The 17,754-nt window shown below is 41.6% G+C and overlaps 1 protein-coding gene and 1 long non-coding RNA gene across 3 annotated transcripts in view; one reads left to right on the forward strand and one right to left on the reverse strand.

Moving 5' to 3' along the window:
- The window catches only part of SLC7A10 (solute carrier family 7 member 10), a 77,555-nt gene extending 69,917 nt beyond the window's left edge, over positions 1 to 7,638 (reverse strand). The window contains exon 1 of one of the 2 annotated variants that reach the window (XM_065567186.1): positions 7,169 to 7,638. In XM_065567186.1, coding sequence (XP_065423258.1) covers positions 7,169 to 7,493 — 325 coding nt within the window. In that variant the 5' untranslated portion in view covers positions 7,494 to 7,638. The remainder of the gene's footprint in view (positions 1 to 7,168) is intronic. The other variant, XM_005289910.5, reaches the window with a different exon arrangement.
- Positions 7,639 to 9,026: 1,388 nt separating this feature from the next.
- Positions 9,027 to 17,754, forward strand: part of LOC122173910 (uncharacterized) — a 193,903-nt gene continuing 185,175 nt past the window's right edge. Inside the window, exon 1 of the long non-coding RNA XR_010592587.1 lies at positions 9,027 to 9,582. This is a non-coding gene — a long non-coding RNA (uncharacterized LOC122173910). The remainder of the gene's footprint in view (positions 9,583 to 17,754) is intronic.

Genomic DNA, 17,754 nt, shown 5'->3' on the forward strand with positions numbered 1-17,754 from the left:
GAATATGTTAACATGCAATTAATAGCTGAAACCCAGAATAGGTCTTCTTTTCTTGTATGTGGCTGTGTTTAAAAGAGAGAGACCAGATAGCGTGCTCCTACAGAAGCTCTCAGGCACATTACAAAATTCTGCAGTAGAGATGAATTGCCAGAGAAGTTTGTTACCACTACCAAACACAGTGTCCAGCTCTGTAGACATTAAGAAATGGTCTCTTTTTGAATTGGAACAGAAGGTTTTTGTGTTTAGTTTTGAATTTACAACAGCGTATCCCATAATTCTTTACCACAACCTAACTCAACCTTTTGGGCTGTCTTCTTCAAGTATTAGTTTGTCTGAATGCAAATGTTTTTAAAAAGTTACAAATGTTACGAAGACTGTTCCTGCTTCACATCAGAAACTTATGCCGATGAGGGAAGATAGAAGTCTGTCCACTGGGATGAAGCAGTGGGGGTGTAGGCCTTTATATTCTTGCCTGAACATTGTACGTTATTATTCATATAAGCAACTATTTGTTGGGGTTTCTTCATATTTATTTATGCTACACTGAAATAGCATTTCTCACCCCTCACCCCATCCTACTCCTTAGAACAGAGGTTCTCAACTGGGGGTGGGTGCCCTTGGGGAGGCCCTTGTCTTTTGAACGGAGATTCACTGAGCCTTCTGATGGCTCTGTGGTTATGGTAGAAATGTATGTGGGGCAAACGCCAGGTCGCATCGCCACTCCATCAGGTTTGGCCTAGCTGTCTCTCTGTCATGACAGAGGGCTGGCCATGCCAAATTTGAATGAGTGGTGTTGCGACCTGCCACACCAGATTGCAGTGCCACTCAGGTTTGGTCCTGCTGCCCTAGGCAGGATATGTTGCCCTAGGAAGCTGCCAAGTTTGCCTATAGCTAGAGTGGGCCCCGTGAAGAGGCAAAAACTTCTGACTAGAGTATATACTATCACTGCCTTCTATGGGATGGAATTGGAATTGATCAACTGTAGGGCATAGATCTTCTATTAATAATAGCAAACAGAGATTTTCCTTTAGCTCAAGTGGCAGAAGCCTGTACTTTTGGAGCAGGGGGAAGTGAGTTCTCCCTCAGCTGCAGCTGTGAAGTTTGAAGTGGCCATGCTGTGTTACACTATGACAAATGCAAAATCTTGAGAGGCCATGGATTTGCTACAGTATCCTCCAGTACACCAGATAATGACACTTACAGAATGAAAGAAAGATCATCCAACAGGACAAAGTACTGTCACCAAACTGGCACTCTACCATCAATTCACTGTGCTAAGGAACACTTGGAAAGCAAAAGGAAAACTAAGAAACTATTTTTATTTTCAATTACAAATATAGTAGTCGTGCTTTATTTGAAACAAACAGAAGTAGCAACGGCAGAATTGTTCATCACATATGTATATTGTCTTGTTCATGATACTTTTCAAATAACACCCATTCATCTTCACCCCCTTATTGTAAGTTTTCAGTTTGAATTATTGGAAATACATGATCTTTTAGGGTAGCGATCTGTAATTAGGTGTTTGTAAGATTTCCCATTGAAAGCCTGACTTTAAAAGGACTTCTAATGTATCAGTTTTAAATTTTATTGGCTTACATTTTGGTGTAATGTGTACAAGTTAACAGTATATAGTAAATTACTTTTACTTAATAAATGTAGGGCAAAATTCTTTTCTGATGCATTTTCTGAATCTAAAATGTACTTTTATTAGTTAAATATTGTATATTTACTATAATATGATATAGAGGCAACAACCAAGAATGTTGTATGCAAAATAAGGAATATACTTACTTACCCCTTGACTCAGATGCAGAATGAGTAGAGATATGCTCCTGCTGTGAAATCCTGCCCTATTGAAATCAGTAAGATTTTGACTTCAAAGGGGGTGGGATTTCACCGCTGACATTTAAACACTTGAAAAATGTTACAGAGACTCACTTTCAGATGGTGCAAATCCAAGATAACGGCCAGAATGGGGTTTGCCATCACTTCAAAAGTTTCACTATGGTTGCAGTTAGTTGTTCCCAGCATTCACTAATTTGGAAAAGGTTGAACCCATCATTAATGTGAGTTAGGTTCTGTTTCACAGCAAATGTGCAGGAGAGGTTGATAATGCCACTTCAGGGCTATGGACAAACTGGTTGTTCTGTTCAAAGAGTCTTAAAATAGATATTCTATTGAGATGCTTAAGTCACTTAATACCTTTGGAGATGACTTTGGAAAGTTTTACGATTTCAAGTGTCATTAGACTGTGGAATTTAAAGGACTGATTGTAATGTTATATGCATAGGCATGCACTGCCACATACCATGTACAAAGCCACTACTGTTATTACTCATAGCTGTGCATTAGTAGAGATTTCAAGATATGTGGCAATGCTACCCATATGTATGATATTCAAATCAAGTCTAGCACATGGGATTCTAGGATTTTCTGGGTGTTTTTACCAAAGCATGGAATAAAATTCAGCAGAATTCTCAGGGTCTTTCTGGTGGCAATGTCCATCTAACCCAGGATGGATTAAAAATTGATTTTAAAAAAATTGGATATTTATTTAAATACATTTTTTAAAATTAAAACTTATTAAAATTAAATTTGAAATTGATAACCAATGTTCAGGCCTAAACTTAGTCTAGTCAATTCAGATAATTTAAATTAATACAAAAGATGGCAGTAAACATGTACTGCTTAATACTAGGTTTCAGAGTAGCAGCCGTGTTAGTCTGTATCAGCAAAAAGAACAGGAGTACTTGTGGCACCTTAGAGACTAACAAATTTATTAGAGCATAAGCTTTCGTGGACTACAGCCCACTTTTTGCTTAATACTAAGTTTTAAAGAAAGTCAGACCACTGAACTGGTGAAAGTCACTGGCTAAGCACCTGGAACCAGAGTTTGTTAAAGTGCTTACACCTGTTTTTGACAGCCGTAGCCAATTCTGCAGGTGCAGAGAGAATATTTTCTTCATTTCAATTAATGTAAAGCTGGATGGTTACCTGCCAAGATTTGTGGGAAGATGTCCCTTTTTTTCCATGTGGAAGTAGGAGTGTCATCTTCCTGGCTCTGTCTCCCCCCATCATCCTACAACCCATCCCATAATCCTGAGATCTCCTTGAGGTATCCAGAGGGAGACAGGAAGTAGGAGACTGGTGGACTAAGACCATCTTACCACGCCATGGCAATCAGTAGGAAATCCACTGTAAAAACTAGGAAAGGGTTAGGCTGTGGAGCTGCCCAATGCGGTGGAAACCTCTTTAAGGGGGATGGGGGTGAGGGATGGTGGGGGAGGCAGGGCACAGGGGATCAGGATTGACCACAGAGACTCTAGCAAATCTCTTGAAATCCAGGAAGATTTCAGGGATCTGTGGGTGTTGGGAGCTGTTCATTTCCCCTGCTCATTACTGAATTAAGTTACATCAATGTTATTCCTACTCTGCACCAGTGCAGTAGGTCAGCATTAGGAGTTGCACTGGTGTAATTACACTGTAGTTATATTAGTGCAATTTTTTAATGTAGAAAAGCCCATACTCTCCCCACTAATTATGCCATTGAATGCAGAACTCTTTGCAACATGACAACTCCCCATTGTCTTTTAAACAATTTTCTTAATTATATTGATAGCAGTTCCATCAATCAGATACATAGCAGTTATTATTTCAAGTGAATTAAACAAATTATAGGCCCTGTCTTGCCAAAGAGCAGAACCTGCCGGCGCTCTGTGACCCACCCAGGTTGTGCAGCCATGGTGACTACTTTGTATCCTCATGGGGGGACACCTTCCCCTCCCAGAGGCTGTGTTTGACTCTACTAAGTTCAACTGCCAGTCTGACAGTTGGGAGCTTGTGGATGAGGTCAGGGAAGGTACTGAGCATGTATAGCACCTCCATGGCCTCTTAGCATGGGGCAGATTCCTCCCCTGCTGCAGATGGGGTGGCACAGCCCAAATACATCTCTCTGACAGCTCCGAAACACAAGTCAAACAAGGTGACATGAAGGGATTGGAAACCCATTAGAATCACTGTACCCCCATGGTAATTAACTGGGGAGAGGACATGAAGAGGGGGGAGCCAACACACCCAGTTACAGAATTGCTCAGTCTGTCAACCTTAGTGTGAATTTCCCAGTATGTGGTAGTTTTCTTAAAGCCATAACTACCAGGTCCATGTGACTATTTGAGAATCCCAGCTTTCGGTTATAAAAGGAACGTTTCTAGCCCTCATGGTTCTCTGTCCCTGTGCAGCTCCACAGCTCACACTTGTGGCCTAGTTTATCTTCTCCCCACTTACACACCAGACCAATTGCTCCGAGCACAGTTTGAGCTGGGGAGAAGGTAATTCATGTCACTTTCAGGGAGTTACATTCCCTGTACAGCTGCCCCAATAATAACTTGCATGTATATATCACCTTTCATCTGAAAGGGCTCCCAAACACTTTACCAAGGTTAACAAAGGGATGTACAAAAGGACCAAATTGTAAACTCACAATCTGCCCTGACTAAGGATGGTGTGTAGCTGCATCACCCCAGGAGCAGACTGGAGAATGTGACTCTGTCACAATTCCTCCCATACTTTACCTGGGTTCTGGGAGGCATGTGTGTGAGTCTGTGCACTTGGATGTCTACACTCTTTGACAAACTGGGGATGGATCCAGGGCTCCTCTCACTTGCCTCTCCAGCCTCCTCCCATCCATTTGCTCCTAGTGAAAAATACTGGGTAAGTAGCCTGTGCACTGCCAAATGCCCCCCACCTCTCACATGGCCAAGTCAAAATCTGAGCAAGACCAAACAAGGGATCAAGGTTGAGGGTGGAGCTTATGCCCATCTGGGTAATTAGACTAGGTAGTTACAGCCCTTAATGAGACTCCTTGTTGAGTATGGCCCATAGTGATCATGTCACTCACCGCTGACATACAACCACCTATGAGGTGAACGTAGCAGTGGTTTAACACTGCATAGAAACACTACACAACAGCTTAAGGCATGAAGTGAATAAGAATAGCATATCCAAATGAAAATGAATCAAGAATTTAACTAAGCAGATTATAATTACCCAAACTGGCATCTGGCCAGCACACCAGGTCAAATGGCCCAGCTCTTGCAAAAAGATCTCTTAAATACCCTTTAAGATCTTGCCACAAAGCCTTTAGTGACTATAGATGGTTAATACGTAAATTTTACATCTGATCCAATGTAACATTTGTTATAAATTCATTTCCATTTGTTGGCATTGGTACTTTGATGCTGCGTCTGAAGAGACTTTGAATCGGATTGTTAAAAGTTTGGGATACTTTGGGCACTATAGTTAAAACAGGTAAAATAACAGGTCTTGTTAGTGTGTTCCTTAAGCCACTCCTGAGTGAAGATGGTTAGTTTAATGTAACACTGCACAGGTTATGTTCAGAAAGGGCCAAATCTTAAAGCCATAACATAAGCTTGAAAATGCTTATGTTCAGAAAGGGCCAAATCTTAAAGCCATAACATATGTTATGTTCAGAAAGGTAATATCTTGAAGCCATAACATAAGCAGTCTCTATGGAATTTTGCATTGAAATGAGCACACAATATCAATTGGGATTACACACACATAGAGAGGTGTAAGAATGGATGATTGAGTGTTTGCAGATACTCAAGAAATCAATATAGTCAGCTCAAATTTCTAAAATGTGTAATCAAAATAATATAAAATCCATATAACAATAATGAGCTACTGGAAAAGTAGCAGATGATATATTCTTAATCTTAGTACAACTACAATACTCATTGTGTTCAGCAAGATGATGAGATCACTAGGATACGAAAGGCAATGCAAATAGTTCAGGTTCAGACCAGATTGGTTTTGAGAGTTTATAATTCAAAAAGAAATGTTAATACAGTACTTATTTAACTTTTAGCTATGTTGTTAATAATTCTAATAGTTGGTTTTGCCTGTAGAAATAAAATGAATGGATTCCTTTTCAAGCATAGTCTTAATCATCAAGAAAGATGAACTGGATGGATTGTAGACTTTTGACATTTGGAGCAGGCTCACTGTCCTGTACCCTTGTGCATATTTTTAATCTCCTAATTGTAAAGTGTAAAATGCCAGAGCTCTGGAAACAGGTACCAGTTACCACTTTTCATAAATACATTGTAAGAAATCATCTCTGTAATGCAATAGAATGTTATTTCTTTGTGGACAGTTTATTGGTATTGGAAAAATCTGATTTCATCTCTTCACTTAATATAGTTATATTAGTAGATGAAAGACGACTGTAGTACAATAGATGACAGTTAATATGTTGAGCTTCTTATCTATTGACTTAGAGTCTTGTGAATGGAGTTTTATTTGTAAACCAATTATATTTTGGCATTTCAGATTTAGACAATGATTCGTAATAGGCTTTAAATCAAAAGTGGTTAAAATCTATTTTGGATTTCAATGCTGGATGCTTTGGCTGACAACTTTAGGTCTTTATGTGGACTTCTACTGTTGCCTTTCTTTAAGATAACAGAGAAGCTGGGTTTGGTAAATGCAGCGTGGAAGGTTCTGAATCTCCTGTAGTTCAGCAACTTATATCTACAGCTCCCCTTGATTATGGTGACACTTTCCGTATACTGGCTTTTCCATCAGAATTTTCAGGAATTGTAGACTTTGGCATCAGTCTATGTGCTGGCATATTAATCAATGCTATAGTTTATTACACCACCCTCAAGAACACCTTTGTAAACGAAATGACCTAATTCTAGGAGTTTTATCTATTGGATTGAAATACAGGCAGCACATAATAAAGTTATTGTACTAAGGAATTTTCATTGCATGGGAAGAAAAGTGTTTCATATTAACAAATGAGTGCCCATGAAATGCATTTTATTTGTTAATCTTTCTTCTGTCTATATATAATAAATAGTGCTCAATAAATATTAATTCCCCGATCCCCATATGCCAGAAGAGAGCTAAATTCATTAATCTGCCTCCCCAGGGTACAATGATGAAGAAATGAAATACAACCACTTCGTTGTTGTTGCATGCACGCTGCAGGGAGCTTAGCAAAGGCACTCACAGCCCTGATCTCTGCTCGCCACCAGCCTGCGCGTTACCATTTACCCCCCCGCAGAATAATGCTTTCAAGCAGCAACGGGGATCGACCACGTTTAATGATAAACCCTTCTCCCAACGCGCACACACTTACTTGGGGTCACAGCCGGGGCCGCGCCAGCCCATGCTGCTCCTTTTCGCTCGGTGCCCGGCGGGGGCAGAGATCTCTTACCTATAATGATGGCACAGGCGCTGACGAGCCCGATCTCCTTCTTCAGAGTCACTCGCTCGGAGCTGCTGCTCCTGGGCGGCCGGGGCGGCGCTGCGAGCGGCTGGGCTGCGATGCTCTTCCTGAGGGTCTGGTGCTGGTTCTCCCCAGCCATCTCGCCCCCGCTCCTGGAACAGTCCCCGGCGACTCCCTTCCCCTCTGCCCCGCTCAGCCGGAGAGCCGCTGGAGAGCGCTCCAATGGCAGGCGCATGCGCCGCCGCCTGCTGCCCGAGCTGAACTAATGAGGCGCTGGGCAGCGGCTCTGGCTCGCGGGGCCATTGGGGGGCTGCCCGGCCCCCCACGCGGCGCTGTCCGGGGAGCCTGATGGGACAACCCGCCCTGCTGCAGAATCTGCCCCTTTCGCTTCTGCCCATGCTCCATCCGCAAACCACGGACTCCAGGGGCTGCCCGCGGGGACGGTGTGAGGGGGGTGCACGTGCCCATTAGGAGAGCGACGCTGCTGCCCCTACCCGCCCTTGGCTCGGAGCGTCAGTCTAGTTCTGCCTCGGAGTGGTCGGGGAGCCGCACGAGGAGGGGAGTGGGGGAGGTTGAGAAGCCGAGCAGGGGTGCAAGGTGTGCGACAGCCAATGGCAGGGCTGTAAAAACTACGAAATGGCTTTAAAATTCTGATCTGGATTTAAACTAGTGGAACAGAAAACATCCAGACTGTCAAAACCACCCCCAACTGTCTGTGTGCGCTGGCAGAGCTTCCCCAGTACTGGGATTAGTTGTTATGTAGCTGGACAGTCTAGGGGGTGCTGGATCTGCCAGGAACCTCCCTCCCTTTGGGATTTGTCATGTTCCTGATGCTGGTGATACCGTGGTGTGTTCCCAGGAAGGTTTCATAGCGCAGGACCATTTTATTCTATCAACAAATTGCCCAAGACATGTAATAAGTCTCTCACTTCTGAGTGTCTTTAAATCAGATTTTGATTCACATTTTTCTTTAAACCATTTTTGTTTGTTGGCTGGTTGTTTTAGGCTTATTTTTTTCTCTAACAGAACTTACTAATGTCACCAATTTTCTTATTAATGTTAATAGCTATAGAAATGCTTTGCCAGTTCTTTCAAATTTTTTGCAAAAACCAATAAACATAGTTTATTCTTCTAATGTGCAATATAATAACATGATTTTAGGTTTATTTCTGAATAATTGTCTTTGGCCACAATCTTACCTTAATAAATGATGTAAGTATAAATGAATAGTCTGGTGATGGAGCAATTTTCCATCAGCATTCTCTGGGGCAGGCTTGAAAGGGAAGTCCGTGCTTTTCTGTTAACTTCAGCTACTTGTTTGATGCAAGAGATTAGTAAACTATGGCAGATGATGCTAAATCCCAGAAGAGGTCTAGTAATATGATGATGGGTGACCGTCCTCTCCCATCCATGGCCAGGAGGAGGTTATCCATCACTGGGACCAATGCCATGTCCTGATATGAAGCCTGATTGGGAGGGCGTCTGGTACGTTAGCAGGGTATAGTTAGAAATGCTGTTTTCTTTGTGTTTACATTATCTTGTTTAAGACACTGTGTTTGTAAAAACAACAAGGAGTCTGGTGGCACCTTAAAGACTAACAGATTTATTTGGGCATAAGCTTTCGTGAGTAAAAACCTCACTTCTTCGGATGCATAGAGTGAAAGTTACAGATGGAGTCTCCATGTGTCAGTATATAATGCCTGCATCTGTAACTTTCACTCTATGCATCCGAAGAAGTGAGGTTTTTACTCACGAAAGCTTATGCCCAAATAAATCTGTTAGTCTTTAAGGTGCCACCAGACTCCTTGTTGTTTTTGTAGATACAGACTAACACGGCTACCCCCTGATACTTGTGTTTGTAAAAATCTTAGTTATTATAATACACTAAGTTAGTTGGCAAAGTTCCTAGGGCTTGTTAGCCAGTGACAGTTAAAATTAGGTTTTACTTCACAGAAGATGGGCTATGTGCAGTATCCTACCTTCCCTCCGCATCTATCAATGATATTTTAATGTAGTTAAGACACAGGCAGGTTAAGGTTGCAAACAACAAAATGGTGTTTATTGAGATACACAACAACAAACTAGGACTCCCTGCAACTAAGATAACACAAAGAATAACTGCTCGGTTGTTAACACAGATGATGGAAATGGGGATGAACTCCAGAGCCCAAACTCTTACACAGTGGGATTTTACAGAAGGACTATACCATGTCTTGCAGACACTGGACAGGAGAACAGGAACACAGACAGGAACAAGGACCTCAGGGACATGTGTCAGGAATGGGAATACAACAGGAATTGGACCTTAGGATCTTTGGTGCCAGGTAAGTAGATCTTCAGTGTGGTGCCTTCTGTTCTTGATCTTGTCATCCTGCATGCTGAATGCAGACACTCTCACGTGATGATGGAACAGGTGAGTGGAGGTAAGTCAAGGGAACCTTTGCTGGTAAGTGTTGCTGGTTCACCTCAAGTCCTATTCAATCAGGGCTCTAGCTAATAGCAAGGCTGGTACTCTGTGGGAGGGCTTCTATGCCTCACTGGGATGATCTGCTTTCACAGCATCCAGAGACATAGAGCACCCCTCAGAGGGTGAACACTCTCTTATATGCATTCTCTGTTGCTAGGCAGATTCTACTGCCACAAGACACCACCTTTCCTGCCTTTTCCTTGCTTTGGCGCCAGACTCAAAAAAAGCGCCAAAAAGCTGAAGGAGAAGGGGTGCCAAGATGGAGGACAGGTTGTCCTTTTACCAATCCAAAATGACGACTATGAACACTTAATAAATTGAACCTTTCCTACCCAACAGGCCAAGAGATTGCTTCTTTACTATTGGTCGGACTATTATGTACTTTAAAGTGATTGGTAGATATCCTTCCTCAAATGTAGCATTGACAATCTCAGGCAATAAGAGCCCAATTAATATTGAGCATCTTTCACTAACCAAAAAGAGTGACCCATGAAGAAGGATGGCTTTGACACAAGAGGCCTGGATTCAGCTTTTACTTCTGCCAGAGACTTCCTATGTGACCGTGGTCAAGTTACTTAGTTCTCTTTGCTCCAATTTCTCAACTGTAAAATGGTCATCATAGTATTTCCCTAGCTCCCAAAGGATGATAAATACATTAATGCTCAGTATTGGGGTCTGGTGCTACCCAGATAGTTAGATATGGTGACTCAAATTTCCTGTAATACTTCAAGTATCTCTTGCTGTGTGAATGGACTGAATTCACTGAGCATTAGTGGACTCACCGGTGAGTGTGTATTACAGGTCTCCCTCTGTGCCTGATCCACAGAGGATATGAGTCTGTAACAGCCCAGCTATGGAATCTTGTCTCTTTAGCTCAAGCTGGTTTTAGTTCTGAGGATCCCCAATTCAGTCCTAGGTTTGCTGGCCAAGATGGTGGCCATCACATTAACAGTTCTGAGCTTGGTGAATGGATGCTGTTGGCTTGAGATGAGTGATCTACTCTGTGAAGTAGGTGGACAATTCTTTACAATAAGCCATGCTGGCTTCTTAGATTTAGGTATGAAAGAGGATTTGGCATCAATCAAAATGGCATAGTCCAAAAATTCCAGGTGGGCATCAGTGGCAGAAGAAACAAAGATCTCAGACTGTAACAGCTGTGGAGTGTGACGGGAACTTTTTGTGTTGAACTCAATCTGATTTTTCTTGAATTTTGCACTGTAAGGTTGGTCTGACAAATGAGAAATCATTTCAGGCAGTCAGTGGACTATTCCCACTGAAGGCAATAGAGTAATTGTAAATGATTTACCTTTTTAAAGCAGTTTTATTCTGCTGCTATCATACATGGAAGACATCATATTGGTTTTCAAAGGTCATGTTTTATTCTCCGATTGATCTATAACTCTGGAGAGGAGTTGTTTCTGAATGAATTGCTACAGTAAAGACTGTTAAAATGTACCTTGAGTATCTCTGTTTACTGAATTATTAGGGTGTATTATAATAACTGAGATTTTTACAAACCCAATTTCCCAGTGAAGTCTGTAGGTAAGTAGTACTCTCCTTATTTTACAGATGGGAGAACTGAAGAATAGCGATGAAGCTCTGAAATATTCAAAAGTAGCCTCTTACTTTGGTTGCCTAACCTAAGTTATGGTATTCAGAGATGATGAATACCTGCCCCTCCCATTGATTGCAGTTGAAGAGGTGAGTGCTCAGCACACAGGCCTTAAGTATCTACAGTTGGGCCCAACATTAGAGGGCACTTTTTGAATATTTTGGCTTAAGTGACTTGCTCAAGGCCCTAGGAAGTCAGTGACCAAGGTGGAACTAGAATTAAGAAGTTCCTGGCTCCCAGTCCTATGCACAGATGACTAGACTAAGCCTTAGTGACAAACGTATCCTCTTCTCCACCACTTCTATCCCTTCCCAAGTGAGGAGAGTGTTTAAAAAAGACTGAACTTCATACAGCTAACAAGGAAAAAAAAATGTCTAAACTCACTGGAACCAAGTTGAACAGAGTAATTTAAAACAAACTGAGGAAGAAGGTTAAGGGATGGTACTGAGTTATGGAAGATATTTCACAGAACAGCAAGGAGAAACAGTCCTCTGAAGTCGAGGCACATTCACTGTTTGAAGGGAATAAAAAACAAATTTAAGGCTAGTAAATTACTGAACCTTCTTGGTTTTCAAAGTATTTTAAAAATATAATTGTATTTTAAAACATATTTCAGTGCCTATTTCAAGTCAATCACATTAGACCAATATTGATTGTTAAATAGACCACTGTTACATGACTTTCAAAGGGACTTGGGCTCCTAACTCACTTTGTGTGTGCATTGGAAAAAAAAAAAAAAGACCCCTGGGAGCAAGTCTCAGAGCCAGGGTCACCTGACTGGGCTCATGCTACAGGGCTAAAATTACTAGTGTAGACATTTGGGTTTGGATATAGCCTGGGCTCTGAGACCCATCTGTCTCACCAGCGTTCAGATCCTGGGCTCCAGCCCGAGTCCGAATGTCTACACTGCTATTTTTAGCCCGTTAGCGTGAGCCCCACAAGCCCATGTCAGTTGACCAGGGCTCTGAGACTCGCTGCCATGGGTCTTTTTCTGCAGTGTTGACATACCCTAAGGCTCTTTTGAAAAATTTACTCTTTACCTTAACATTTCCGGGGTATTTGGAATAGTTCATGTTACTTTGCATCACACAAAGCAATAAGGCATTTACATGATTTTGTGCCATCTGTATTTTGACTGAAATAAATGAAGCTGTCCTGGCACCATGGAAATTGATAGACATGACAGTTTGTTAATTACAAAACTAATTTCGAGTAATTGGATATATTGCCAGCAAAGAATAAAAATAATGTAGAGTGATATTTTCAAAAGTTTCTAAAAGACTTTTTGAAATTTTGCTCATAATTCTTTTTGTGTTCAATGGGTCTGCTCATCTGACCAATAGCTCTCTCTAATAAAACATTTTTCATGGCGTTAAGGTATTCCAAGAACTTAATGAAATGTAACATCAATTAACTTCGAAGAACAACCAAAAAGTTCATTAAATGCATAGTTGTTTAGAAAGATATGTTGCTCAGTCTATAGCATGATAAAAGAAAATTTCTTTAAGATACTGTTTTAATGGTACCTCACATCAGTCAGCTTAGACAGATAGATTGCTTGGGGATACATATTGGAGAAATTGTGGTGAAAGAGGAGATTTTATATATACGTGGTGGACATGTCCAGTCATTACAGAATATTGAGATTTGTAGCCAAATATAATAAATTGTTGGGTATTTATTATCAAATTATCCTTTGGTAATCCTTCTGGGGCTTTCCTTGTGGTCACACAAAAGGAAATTAAGAATTAATCTATCATCTGTTAGTAGCTGCTAGGCTACCGATAGCCTGTCACTGAAAAAGCAAAAATAGTCCAACTAGGGGAGGGTGTTATTATGGAAAAATTTAACACGCCCGTTGTGTAGCCAGCAAAAGAGGAGGACAAATAGATACTTAGATATGTGGTTCAGTATTTTATTCAATACTCAGACAAAGAGCATTCACCTGCAAACAAACACAAAAAAACAAACAAAACCAAAACCCCAAACCAACACAACTGTTGTTTTTTAAATATTAACAGTTGATAGACATAATTCGTCTGTTAAATATGCGTAATCAGAGAGTTCACTCAATTTAATGAAATCAATAGAAATGACGTCGCGAGATGTTGCAATGATGTTCACTCTGTAATATGATAACACCTTGTTAAATAGAGATGTAATGAGTATTTTATTGTATAATGTTTCCTTACATAAAAGTTCACTGTTGTAAAGATTATTGTTTTGTTTCTCATATTTACATGGTTCGTATTTATAAACCTGTTCAAACTTCCTAAACAAACAAAGAATCACATGTGCGTGTGTGCGCGCGCACACACACAAATAAATAAATAACGAAACAAGAAAAATACCTTACATTGAGTTTCTTCTTTTCCTGCAGTAGAATTTTGGGTTTAATTTGGGACATATTTATAATGTTCTTTGTCGTTTTGTGTAGTGGATAAAAATCTTGTTCAGCACTCTTGTGCTGATTACTGTGTAACACAGTGCACTGCCAGGTTAAAAAGTAAATATTTTAAACTCTATGGAATCAGCTAAACTTCTCCAGAGTTGGTTTGCGAAAGCAGCACGAATGTGTGTTCTATATTCTGGCCAGTTCAGGCTGGTCTTTACCAGATGTATACTGATAAGTGTGTGAATCTCACTCTCTGATCTATAGGTCCTGCCCCAGAATCCCTCTTGATGGCTTTCATCATGCTGCATGGATTTTTTTTATTTTTTTTGTGCTCAGGTATTTTATTAGTAATAAGAAACCAAAGTAATGAAAAAAATAGCACTGCCCCAGGAGGACTTGTTAGGTGATCAATAAGCAATTAACAACTGGAACAGGAGGAGGACCCCAACAGCAGTCTAAACTTCCTTACTAGCTCCCCTAGCAGTTCAGTATGTACCATAAGTGAAACCAGAAGGACGACAGAATGGAACCCTGCATGAGAGAGCCCTTAGGTCAGAGTATCTATTGAAGCACTGGGAGGGGCCTGCCCATTACTAAAGGCTGCCACTGTGGTGGAATGTCCACCACACACAAGACTTGAAGGGGTTAAGGTGGCCAGGTGGGCCAATTAACTCCCCATTCTACACCTGGAGAAGGAATCAGGGAGCAGGGATTGATTAAATGAGACTCAGCTGGACAGGAACAGGAGGGGCCTATGTAAAGCCCAGGAGCTGAGAGCATCTGAGGGCTGCAGGGAAGTAGACTGCAGTCACTCCCAGGGTGAAGGCAGGCATGTTTGGGCTTACAATTACTCCCTGGGAGGAGGGCTGGCAAACCCAGAGAAGGAGAGCTAGAAAGGTAGGAAAGGCTCAGGGGAAAGGTAGCAAGGGATGGGGTAAGACAGACCTGCTGATGAGAGGGCCCCGGAACTGGAAGTGGAGTAGAGGGTGAGCCTGGGTTCCCCTACCAGCTACTGGGGAAGTGATGCAGACCACACAGCAGAGAGCAAACTGCCTGGGACAGTTGGCCTTGGCAGACTTTGATACCCTAGAAGGGGAAGACCATAGTGACCTGGCTGGAGGACTAAGCCATGAACAGAAAGCTGCAGCTCCTCGAGCAAGAGGGGCCACAGAATGAGAGAAGATGATGAATGGAGAGACCACCAGAGGAGGGCGCAACACCTGGAGGAAGCTAATCCCCAAAGCCACCAGGAGGAGGCACCCTAGCAGTGAGTGAACCCCATGACACCCTCGCTCAGTTTAAGGGGAGGAGCCACCAGACCCAGGCATTAACTAATTTGGGGGGGACAACAAATGAAAAAAACAGGGATGGGAGTGAAGGTCACGTGGATAGAATCAGGGATCCACAGGGGGACATTGAGCAAAGAACCCCGGACAGCTCCCACTGCTCCTCGAAGGCATCCAGGGAGGCAGTTGTCACAGCCCAGAGGAACTCTGCCCAGAGATGTGATTTCAAGAAGGATCAGAAGTAGGCCCCACAGTCACAGAAGGTCCCCCCCTACCCCATCCAGTTTCTTCCTCCTGGTATGTGAATGCCCACTTTGGAGGAGGAGGTTGATGAGGAGGTTTCACAACTTTGCGGGGCCACAGAGGGGGTGTGCAGATCAGGAGGTGTGGGGAAAGGTACAGCCAGAACCTCAGGAGCAGGTTCTGGAGGAGCCAGAAGAGGGGCTGCAATCTGGCATACCCAGAATATGCGCCATTGTCTCCGTCTTGCTGCAGAAAGGACAGGAGTCAGGGGAGTTTATGGACCACATCATGTGTATGCCTGTGCTCACAGCTCCATGAAGGAACCACCAACTCATATACCTGGTGGGCTTTGAGGCCCGAGTGGAATGCAGATTGGCCCATCTGGGTACTTTGCCCTCCTTGGATGGTAACACCATTTCTACACCACTACACCTCTACCCCGATATAACATGACCTGATATAACATGAATTCGGATATAATGCGGTAAAGCAGTGCTCCGGGGGTGCGGGGCTGCGCACTCCGGTGAATCAAAGCAAGTTCGATATAATGCGGTTTCACCTATAACGCTGTAAGATTTTTTGGCTCCCGAGGACAGCGTTATATTGAGGTAGAGGTGTACATGGTTTATACACCAGGTATATCAACAAAGCCTGATAATCAGTGGTATTAAAGGCTGCTAAAATCTGAAAGAATCAGCATGGACATCTGGTCTCTCACCATCACCATGAGAAGATCTCGTTCCAATGACACCTTCAGAGTTTCCATATCATACTCTATCTGAAAACCAGACTGATAGGGATCAGAGATCCCAGATGGACCTGGTTTGCTCAGACCACCTCAATCCCTTTTCCCTAAAAGGGAAAGCTAGATACGGGACAGTAATTGTGAAGACTGTAAGCACCGGGAGAGAGGTTTTTGAGGAAGAGCCCAACAACTGCTCCTTTGAGAGAAGCTGGCACCGTGCTTTGGGGAATCACAATAGGGATATTCTGCTCTCCTGCTGCTGTGCACAAAGCTTTCTGGTGGGCACTTATGTGCAGTACAGGACAGAACTTAGTCCATGATTGTAGGCAATAAACTTCTAAGTTTAGCTTAATTACTAAGTAGTGTCAGTATTATAATAGGGCAGGCAACTCTATCAGAGCTAAAGTGGAGTATCACATGCTTGTTTTAGAAGGCTGAGCTAAGAGTTACTATTACCTCTATGAAAAGGCTAGTTTTAGAACTTAAACTTGTATTTTGAATCTATTTTATTCTGCCAACTACAATAGGAAACAATCATGTTTTTAGTCTAAATCCATTTTAGAACATTCATTAAGTGTGTCTTTTGCCTGTGTGTTCATAAACAGTAATTTCCCTTTTTAAATTTTAGGAACATTTTCATCAGCTCTGAAGGAGCAGGCAGGTGGCAGATCATGACACGAGCTTTTGATATGTACAGATTCGTAGTGAAACATAAGAGTTGAAACAGTAGTGAGCCAGAAAACCTGTTGTAAAAGGCAGCAGTGACAAAGGATTACCCACGCTAGCTGCCAAAAAAATGTTCTTTTTTTTTAGGCTGAGTGCCTGTCTGTTTCACTGCGTTTTCAGCATTAGGATGAAGTGCTTTTTGGTTGCTTTTTTATTTAGGTTGAATCTTATCTAGTGGTTAACATAATTATGAAAAATGTGTAATTCAAAGGCATGTATATTTCTAATTCATAGTTGTCTAAGACAATTCTCAGGAGTAAAGACTTCTTTTAGACTGCCTTGGTTCTGAACATACTGTATCTACTTGAATGACGAAACATTAGTAAGCAAAAAAGCCAAAGTTCTTTGTAGGAAGGCAATTGCTGCATAGCAACTGCACAGAGAGGATGCAATCAAGCTTGCATGTGTTCTCTTTTCTTGCTATTTTTGTCCTGATTTTATCAATGCTTTGATATGTACAGAAAATATTAAAGATGTTGGTAACAGTTATTTCATTATTTTATTCATTGGTACTTCTGATATTAAAAGCAAACAAATCAGTTTAATTATTGTACTTTAAGAAGAATATTTAGATTGAATTAAACTTGTCACAAGTGATGGAATTGTGCCATAAAGTTTTAGAACACAAAATGTAAAAAATATGTTTGAGATGTCTGCAAGGGCAGAGTTGATATATATATATATATGAGAGAGAGAGAGAGAGGGATATTTGTCAAGGTCAGTAGGCCCCAAATTTAACCTGTTCCCCTCCCCCAGTATTTATTTGCAAACTCCCTATAGTTCTTTCTCTCTTTTTTCCCTCTCAAAACAAATGCTTCACTGCTGTTTTCTTAATATATTGTTTTGATACCAGTATACCAGTATCCATGAGCAATCCTACAAAAAACAGACTAGAATATGCCTGTTGGAGGAAAAAATATTTGATAAGGAAACATAATTCAGTTTCAAACTTCAAGGAACATTTTATGCAAAAGTGAGGAAATAATTATTTTGGAATGATGAAAAATATCCTAGCAGTGTAC

This window comes from Chrysemys picta, chromosome 14 (assembly GCF_011386835.1).
Source record: "Chrysemys picta bellii isolate R12L10 chromosome 14, ASM1138683v2, whole genome shotgun sequence".
NCBI classification, from domain to species: domain Eukaryota; kingdom Metazoa; phylum Chordata; order Testudines; family Emydidae; genus Chrysemys; species Chrysemys picta.